Source organism: Ailuropoda melanoleuca, chromosome 3, assembly GCF_002007445.2.
Source record: "Ailuropoda melanoleuca isolate Jingjing chromosome 3, ASM200744v2, whole genome shotgun sequence".
Classification (NCBI taxonomy): Eukaryota; Metazoa; Chordata; class Mammalia; order Carnivora; family Ursidae; genus Ailuropoda; species Ailuropoda melanoleuca.
Genome location: NC_048220.1, coordinates 525418 through 534980, shown reverse-complemented (window position 1 = coordinate 534980; position 9563 = coordinate 525418). Strand labels below are relative to the sequence as shown.

The window sequence follows — 9563 nt, the reverse complement described above, 5'->3', positions numbered from 1 at the left end:
GGGGCCACAGCCACCCAGGTGGGGAGGTGCATCACAGGTGGGAGGCCCTGAGAGGAAGGGGGTAGAGACGGCAGAAGGATGAGGAGCCAAGAAGCAAGAGGCAGGTCCAGCGCATCAGAACGCCAGCCTACCACACTGTCCATCCCTCCCATGGAGGCCATCTCAGGAGGGATGGGGCTGGCTCAGGCCATGGACACAAAGGCCCCCCCAGAACTGGGTCCATAATGGGGCCGGTGTGCCTGCTAGGATGGGCCTAGAGTGACCCCAACCTGCTCAGAGCCCCCAAGGGTTCAGCACCTCCATGTTCTGGGCCTCAACCCTCCAGGGTGGCTTCATTCTTCTGTCTCTCAGGGGCTGCTCCTGGAACACCTGCTTTGTGCAGCCTGCCTAGGTCCCACCTAGCCTTTCTCCCCATGGTCCCAAAGGTCCCAAGGCACCCCCCACCCCGGCCCCCTGCTGTGGCCTGTCCAGGCGCTAGCCTCCTTTGCTACTCTCCCCTCCTCTCCTCCTCTCCTCTTCCTTCTCCTCTTCCTCCTCCCTCTCCCCTTCTGCCCCTCCATCTTCTTACTCTTCCTTCCCCTCCCTCCTCTTCCCCTTCCCACCCTCCTCCTCTTCTTCCTTCTCTCTTTCCTCCTCCCTCTCCTCTTCCCCCTCCTCCCCCTTCTCCACCTCATCCTCGGTCTCTGAAGTCAGCCTGGAAAGCAGGCGGAATCCAGCTGAATACCTTTCCGGTCTGAGACATTACCTAACTGGGCCTTCTTACCTAATCCCCCAGCCATCTCCTGCCTCCTGCACCCCCCCCCCATAGGGCCAGGCTGGGCCACAGTCCTGACTTGCCTCGGGGCACCTGTGTGTCCTGAGCTGCCTCCGCACCTGTGAACAGCCCCACAGCACCACCATTGGCCAGCGTGCTGGGAGTGGCTTTGAGCAGCCTTCCAGCCAGAGCCTTGGGCCCTGTGGGCTCCTCTGCTTTGGCCATCTTCACCCCAGGTGGCCCTGCCAGCAAGCCACAGGGATGCCTGTCCTCTGGAACTTCCTGGGCCTCCTGGCGGGCAGGAAGCACCTTGCAGCTTCCAACGTGTCTCTACCCACCTGGCTGGTGTGGTCAGACTGGCCAGGCCTTCTACCTCGGGCTCTGGGCTGGACTAGAAGGAGCTTGTCAGCTGGAGGAGGCCAGAGACGGGGTGGGGGAGACCACAGTCGCCAGTCACTGAGCAAGGCAGGTGGCTGAAAAGGGGGAGCATGCAGCCCAGCACTGCACGCTCACAGTGCTAACACACACACATGCACACAGCCCACCCACACACTTGCACACGCGCACACACACAGACACAAGCGTATGCAAGACTAGCCAGAGGCACAGAGCACAGCCACTGTGCCTGGAGCCCAGGGTACACGGGAGACCCAGGCATCCAGATAGGGCTCCTGGCCTGGGGCAGGGTCTGCTGTGGAGGGAAGCTGTGCACAGTGGCCTATCCAGTCTATCCTGCCCCACTGGCCCCTTCTTCTCTCCGAAGCCTCCCCCCCCCACCCCACCCCCCGCCCCGGCTGCAGCGTGCACTGGGGTTGGTTTCAGCTATAGGAAGAATGTCCCCATTCAGGCCTCCTGCTCCCTGCCTGGGCCATTTGCAGTCCCCTCCCTCCCAGATGCCGAGGCTGGGGCTCCCTGCCTACAGCTCCATGTCAGAGCTTGGGGAGAAGGCCTTGGTTTCCCCACTGTGCTGCTCCTGGGCTCCCCCACCCCCCCCCCAGTTTATGGGATGCCCCAGGTCCCCTCGGCGGTGCTGTCTTCCCCATACCTCACCTGCAGAACTCAGTGCCCAGCTGAGGAGCCTCACCTGCAGCCTGGCAGAAGGTCTGAGACCAGCCAGTGCCCTTGCCTCTTCTTACTGGGGGTGTCCGTGAGGCCAGAGGGGAGGAGCCATGACCCTTCTGCTTGAGCACCAGGATTGGGCAGATCATCCCACATCCCTTAGGTGGCAATCCCTGCCCCTGGAGCTCTGGGGGCACAGATGAAAACCAAGGTGGCAGAGAAGTAATCTCCCAGGGAAAGGACCACGGGGTCCAGCAAGGCCTGTCACAGCCATAGGGGTCACACAAGGTGAGCTCAAAGGAAGACAGAGGCCAGCAGAGGGGCGGAGCACCAGGGACTGCCTTGGAGGGAGGGCGTGTTATGTCTGGAAGTCCCCAGACTCAGCAGGCGGCCAGAGAAGTGGACAGGCCTTGTCAGAGATCCAGGCTGGGATAAAGCAGGAAGAACCAGGCTCAGAGCAAGGGAAGGAGAGCTGTGGTCGTCACACACATGGGGTCACCTCCCCACAGGGCAGGGGAAGGGTGGCTGAGTCAGGGGCCCAGTGCATGGAGAGACAGGCCTGTCCCTCCAGAGCCCAAAGGCTCTCCTCACTGTCCCCCAAAGGACATGGGCCTTGAGGTGAGGAGGGAAGAGTTGGCCCACAAAGAGAAGGAGGTAAACTCTTTGTCCAGCCCATCCCAGCCCCCCTGCCGCCCGCCCCCACCCNAAAGGCTCTCCTCACTGTCCCCCAAAGGACATGGGCCTTGAGGTGAGGAGGGAAGAGTTGGCCCACAAAGAGAAGGAGGTAAACTCTTTGTCCAGCCCATCCCAGCCACCCACCCCCACCATGCACCCACCAAGTTCACACCCACCTTACCGTCAGGATGTAACCTTATTTGGAAATGGGGTCTTTGCAGATGTGATTAATGATGCCAAGACAAAAGCATCCTGGATAGTCCCTAGGTCCTATGTTCCGTGACAGGGGTCCAGCAGGGACAGGAGGCGCAGAGATGGAGGTGGAGGTTGGGGTGCAGTGCCCATGAGCCCAGGACTGCCTAGGGCTCCAGCAAGGTGAGAGGCAGGAAGGCCCCTTCCCTGGAGCCTCTGGACAAAGTGAGGCCCAGCCCACAGCTTGATCTTCAGGCCTCCAGACATGGGAGAGAAATTCCTGTTGCTGGAAGCCCTCACTTGTGGCCTTTTGCCCCTGGACACTCACACAGAGGCTCCAGGGAGACATGGGACGGGGCCTTGCCTGGCCCACTGGGCAGACAAGAGAGCCTGCAGGGTGTACTGGGAACAGGGGCTCAGCTGGAAGAAGCAGGACACAAAGGGGTCCCAGCAGCACTAGTCAGCCTGTTAGCAGACCCATGGGACCTCTGACAGGGGCCTCTGCACAAGGGAGGTGCAGCCTCTCCATGCATGAACAGGGAGAGAGCACCCCTCCCACCTCTGCGGCGGGCTGGGTGGTGCTTGGCCTGCAAGGGACTCCCTGCTCCTAAAGCCTGTACCTCCTCCCCCCAGGTCCTCCTCCCCGCTCAGGTCCTCCTCCCCGGGTCCTCCTCCTCCCTCAGGCCCTCCTCCCTCACACACTCCTCCCTCAGGCCCTCCTCCCTCACACACTCCTCCCTCAGGCCCTCCTCCCTCACATACTCCTTCCTGAGACACTCCTCCCTCAAACACTCCTCCCTCAGGCCCTCCTCCCTCACACACTCCTCCCTCAGGCCCTCCTCCCTCAGGCCCTCCTCAGGCCCTCCTCCCTCACGCACTCCTCCCTCAGGCCCTCCTCCCTCACGCACTCCTCCCTCAGGCCCTCCTCCCTCACACACTCCTCCCTCACACACTCCTCCCTCAGGCCCTCCTCCCTCACGAACTCCTCCCTCAGGCCCTCCTCCCTCAAACACCTCCCTCAGGCCCTCCTCCCTCACACACTCCTCCCTCAGGCCCTCCTCCCTCACACACTCCTCCCTCAGGCCCTCCTCAGGCCCTCCTCCCTCATGCACTCCTCCCTCAGGCCCTCCTCCCTCACACACTCCTCCCTCAGGCCATCCAGAACCCCTCTGAAGGCAGCGGACTCAGAAGGGGCTATAATTTAAAATACATTTATTTAGTGTCCATTTTGTTTCTGTTCTGTTACACAAAGCTGTTAAATAAATACATTCTCCAAGTCACTCGAGTACACACCTACTCGCTATACAGATGAGGTAGAGAAATCGATAGGCTCGCACGAGACTCCGAGACTCTGCACAGAGGCGAGAGTTCTCATGTGTGAATGCCCCTCTCCTCCCGCCCTGCCCGGACCTGGCCAAACCAAGCCAGGAGTCCACGTCTGTGTGGCTGGCGGGGAGCAGGTGGCCGGGACCTGCCTGGCCCTCCGCGTGGCTCCTCCCTGTGGCCGGCTCCCTTTGCCAGAGAGGCTGACCTCGGGGGGCCCTGTGCCCTGCCACAGAACACAGTTTCTTCTAGAGGCTCTCCCCCACATGGAAGAGAAGCAGGCCAGTGAGAGGCTCTGTCAGGAGGAGTTGCTTCTTTCCTTAGCAAGATATTCTGATATATATTTATATATAAACAAACCAGCCAGCAGACGTTTTCAGTCTGCCTTGTTTCAAAAAATACTTTGCTTTATATTTAGGACATAGAGCTAAATGTGGTATCTGATTAAAAGAAGATCCTTCCTCCGACGCGCTGCCTTTGCAGACCCAGTAGTGACTGAGCTACAGTCTTGTCCTGGGGTGTGGCTCGCTCCACCTGCTCTGGGCCCCGGCCCCCACCCTGTCAGTACGTAGTTATTCACGGGGGTGTTCTCGGAACCACAGGATAGACTTTACTATTTACACTATAAAAGAGGGACAAAGAGACCCACATCGACATAAATAGGTTTTCTTCTAAAAACACAGTCCCCAGGGTCCCTGGAGCCCACGGGACCCCAAGGAACCCCCTCACTCAGTAGTTCCCGTGTCTGCACTGCTACCCAGCACTGTGCGGCCCCAGAGCACAGCCACAGAGCCGAGCCAGACAGGCCCAGAGCCAGAGGACCTAGGAGACAAGGCTGCTGTTCACACCAAAGTGGGAAGGACAGCCTCATGTGGAGGAAGGGCCCTGGGCGGAGGCCACGCCCCAGATGACCACTGACCGCGCCAACACAGCGCGAATACACACACACACCACAGACACACTGGGACACCTGCTCACCCACATGCATGCACGCACATCACACACGCTCATGCACACACAACCACACGTGCACCGCACGTGTACACGTTTGCACACATACACAAAACGCTCACACATGTGCATACAGCACGCAGCACATATGCACCCATGCACTCACAGGCACACTCATGCACACATGTGACCCGTGCTCACACGCATGCACACAACGCACGCATCAACATGCAAAGTGCATTCGTGCACGCATGCACACTCGTGCACATGAATACGTACATACTTCACATGCGTGTGCTCATGCACATATATACACTCATGCACACATGCACACACACTCAAACCAAACCAGGTCAGTGTAGCCCATCTGTTTTTCTTCCCTGCAAAGACAATAGCATGGCCCAGGAGAACAGCCTACCATTTGTCAAATCCTAGCCCCAGATTTTCACCATCCGCCTCGGTCCTCAGCTTTGCCTCCTCCCACAGCAACACAAAGGAAGCTAGGAAAGGACCCCTCCAAGGGGCTGGCCCTTCCCCTCTGCCATGCCCACCCCTGGGGGGAGGGCAGGTCACCCTCAGCCAGGCCACCCGTGGCCTCCAAACCTACACAGAAGGGCCTGGAGTGCAGGGCTGCCCACCCAAAGTCGCCCAGAGCGGGGTCCACCCACCTCCCAGGAAAGTCTCAGCGGGGCAGCTGGCTTGGGCTACAGGGACCTGGCTTCCAGAAGCCCTGAGGGCAGTGGCCAGACACAACCTGCTTTACTACTTTAAAAACAACAACAGCAACATCCCTCTTGATTTAGTGGTTTCAAATGACAAAGCAGATCAGGCAAAGAGGTTAGGAGGGGACGTGGAGGGGAGGAAAGGGGCCCTCCAGACTGGGCTCCACCGAGAGTAGGGGGAGCCGCAGCCTGGGGCAGGACAGGGATGCACAAATAATAATTATATATTAGTTAAATAAAAATAATTTAAAAGTCACCGCTATCACTCCCTAGAGAAGTGCTCCATGTCAGAGGGGACGGCAGTGACCCCCACACAGCCGGGCGGCTGGGCTGTCTCTCTCCTAGTGGTTTGACTCTCTACGCCAGTGCTGGAGCAGGACAGCCCACAGGCAGCCGCACAGGGACCCTGTGTGGTCACAAAGGTGCGCCTGCTGCTCCTCTGACGGAGCCCAGAGCAGGTAGGGCCGCCGCTCCACAGGAACTGGCCTCTTAGGGACGGACAGAGCTTGGAAAGCATTGTACAACGCTCTCAGGTCATGGGGGTGGGGGCGGACAGAGGGGACGCAGGGGCCAGACCAGGGCCACCTCCCGCCTCTGGGTCTTTGCGAGGGGGAACAAAGGGGCAGAGACAGCCAAGCCGGCCAATCCCCAGGCTCCCGCCACCATGTGCCAAGTGTGCTGGGGGCCCCAGCCCAGGGGCTCAGCCCCCACAGGTGTACACCCCTCGCGCTGCATGCACTGCCTCTACCCTGCAGCAGCTGGGCTGGACCAGGGGCTCAGCCCTTGCAGGTGTAGACCTCCTCGCGCTGTGTGCACTGCCTGCACTCCACGTAGCAGCACCAGCGAACCTGGCACTGGCAGGGCCGAGTCACCACCCGACTCTGTGTGTTGTGGCCACGCCCACAGCAGATGCTCTCACAGTTCTTCTCCCGGTGGCACCTGCGGCCGGCAGTGCCTGGGGAGAAGCGGCTGGCCAGGCAGAAACTGGGTGAGTCATCCAGGTGCACAAGCTCTGGTGTGCGGGGCAGCGGGTCGCTGCTGCCTGTCACTGCTGCCCGGCCCCGAGGCGGGGAGATGGCACCGGCCTCACCGGTGGCCTCGTTGGTGGTGCTGCCCACCTTGAGTGCTGTCTCGTACTTGTGTTTCAGGCGCTTGCCCACCTCGTGGAAGGGAGCCAGCTGCCGCCAGCATGTCCGCACGGTGCAGGAGCCCGACACACCGTGGCACTTGCACGTGGTCTCCACCCCAGCCTTGATTACCTGGGGGGGTGGAGGGGAGCTGGGCATGAGGGCCACGCTGTGAGACTGGGAACAGCCCCTACAGATGAACCAACCCCACGTCTCCCCCAGACCCATGCCCAGCCTGGGGATCACCACTGCCCACCACCCAGGCTCCCCAGCTCATGCGCCTGTCCCTCTCTCCTCCAAGCCACAGGTGGCCCAGGACAGAAGTCCCACATCCAGTACCATGGCCTCCAGAGTAGAGGCCTCCTGTGGAGACAGTCCCTCCCTGCATCCGGGGCTCCCCTCTGCAGGGACTGAGCACACCCCCCTGTCGCGCCGCTGTCAATACCCCATCAGGGCCTCCCAGTCTGGTCTCAGCAGCCTGCTTCCTGGAGAAGTGAGGACAAGTGAGTTAGCTTGCCCACTTGGCAGGACTGGCCACTGGACCCTCCGGGTCGGCTCCGGAGGGGAGGAGCGGCACCCCCAACCACGCATACACACACATACACACATGGCCACCCCGAGGGGCCTCCTGCCTGACCACCCACACCGGGGTCCCCAGCAGCAGAGAGGGGAGGCCCCCCCCATTGGCCCCATTCTGAGACAGGCCCTGAGCTCCCACGCTGCCCCCAGGGAGGGCCGGCTGGCTTGAGGGGGATTAGGAAATGTAGCTGCCCTCTGGCCAGGCAATAGAAGAGTCACATTTAATGACACTTTGCTGAGAAACCCGGACAAATTTAATTAAAGTGCTGCTTACCCAGGCCCCGCAGAGCTAATGGAGCACTTTCCATATTCTGACTTTTCATTAATAGCTTACAAAGGAGAGAACTCCAAAGAAAAGAAGTAGTCTCGCCTTGGGGATTTAATCTGCTCCTGGCCCTCCCGGGAGGGCAGAGGGAAGGACAAGGGCTCCGAAGAAAAAGGGGGAAATTGATTCTTTAATAAGTGTGGGACTCGGAACTCTGGTTTCTCAATAAAGAGGGGCTCAGAGCAGGGCTGGCTCTAATTACCTCACCGCCTCCCAGGCTGGGGCTCCACATCCCCGGGGCTGCCTGGTGAGCACGCAGAGCCCCTGACCATCCCACCGCCCGACAGAGCCTCAGGGGATGTTTGGTGGTTGGGTTATATAGGGACCACGGGGCGGGTGTTCTGTCCACAGTGTGGGTGACGACCCCCATGCCTCCTCTGTTGGTGTGGGCCAGGGAGCTGAGGGGCTGCAGGGAGGGTGGAGGATGGCCGGGAGCCAGGCACCCCCAGACCCAGCCCACCTGCAGCCAGCAGCACCCAGAAGGGCCCAGCCAAAGAGCTTCCACCCCCACCCGCATCCCACGGAAGACCATGGCGGCACCTGGTCATCCCCCCTGGTCATCCCTGTAAGACCACGAGCCTGCCAGACAGGAGGACTCCAGGACCTGGCCGGTACCGTGCGTCTGGAACGGAGCCCCACCCCCACTGACAGCCCTCCTCGCGCGCCCCGCCCCGCTTGCCTTCACACCCACGAGGTTGTTGTGGAAGTCCACGCGGGCTCGCAGGTCTTTGCTCGACCGCCGGCCCAGGAACTCCTTGACGAACTTGCTGCTGTACTTGAGGTTATCCCCGCAGCCACCCCACTGCCAGGCTTCGCGGTTCTCCAGGTCGGGGGCTTCGTCGCACGTGCAGCGCTCCATGCGGCCCGCGCTGCACGCCTTGGCCAGCGCGTGCGTCAGGCCGGCCGACGAGATGGCATAGAGGAAGGCGGTCTCCTTGAAGCCTGGGGGAACGGGGGGGACGCACGGACCTTAGGGCCAGTGAGTGGACGGGAGCAACCTCCACTTCACCCAGGTGTGGCCAAACCACCGCAGTGCAGCGGGAGCCCTGAACAGACGGATCCTTGCTGGCGTTCACCTCGGGTAGGGGCCATACCTGTCTGGGCCGCCATGCGCGACTGCAGGGAGGAGGGCCTCCTGTGTGCCCCAGATACATGATGTGGCGGGGTGGAGAGAATTCAAAGTGCACGGAGACTTAGGCTCTGCCCAGGGATCTGCGACTTGGTCCTTCTGAGTCTCCCACCCACCAGACCGGCTGCAGGGCCTTGGCGAGCCCCGCCCCACCCTGCCCCGGGCCTCCCGTCCCCAGTTTTTATTTTTATTTTTTTTAAGATATTTTATTTATTTATTTGACAGAGACAGGACAGCCAGCGAGAGAGGGAACACAAGCAGGGGGAATGGGAGAGGAAGAAGCAGGCTCCCAGCGGAGGAGCCCGATATGGGGCTCGATCCCAGTACTCCGGGATCACGCCCTGAGCCGAAGGTAGACGCTTAATGACTGCGCTACGCAGATGCCCCATGGTCCCCAGTTTTTAAATGAGGCTGTTGAGAAACTCAGATCAGAGTCCCAAGGAGACATGAAAAAGAAGGCTCCCTCTTCGGCACCAGCTGGACCTCTGCCCCTCATGCCCAGCCCCTGGGCCTCGGTCACCACCATGTGGCAAGAGCCATCAGAGCGGCCTTGGGCCACGCCAAAGCTGCCAAAGCTCCCCCAACGCGCCTCTTGCGGCCAGCAACTGTTCCCCGAGGAGGGGCTTGGCAGGAGGCGGGGTGGGAAGAGGGCAGGGTAGGAGTTAGGGGCGGGCCAGAAGGAAGGGGCGGGGCAGGTGGGGGGTGGGGCAGGAGGAGGCCGGAGGGA

General features: G+C 60.9%; 1 protein-coding gene across 4 annotated transcripts in view; it reads right to left on the bottom strand.

Annotated features, from left to right (window-relative positions):
- Positions 1-3907: 3907 nt before the first annotated feature.
- Positions 3908-9563, bottom strand: part of WNT9A (Wnt family member 9A) — a 20720-nt gene continuing 15064 nt past the window's right edge. For 3 of the 4 annotated variants that reach the window (XM_034655765.1, XM_034655764.1, XM_034655762.1), the window contains 2 exons: positions 8387-8649; positions 3908-6935 (listed from right to left, as the gene is read on the bottom strand). In XM_034655765.1, the coding sequence (XP_034511656.1) occupies positions 6453-6935; positions 8387-8649 (746 nt within the window). In that variant the 3' untranslated portion in view covers positions 3908-6452. The remainder of the gene's footprint in view (positions 6936-8386; positions 8650-9563) is intronic. The other variant, XM_034655763.1, reaches the window with a different exon arrangement.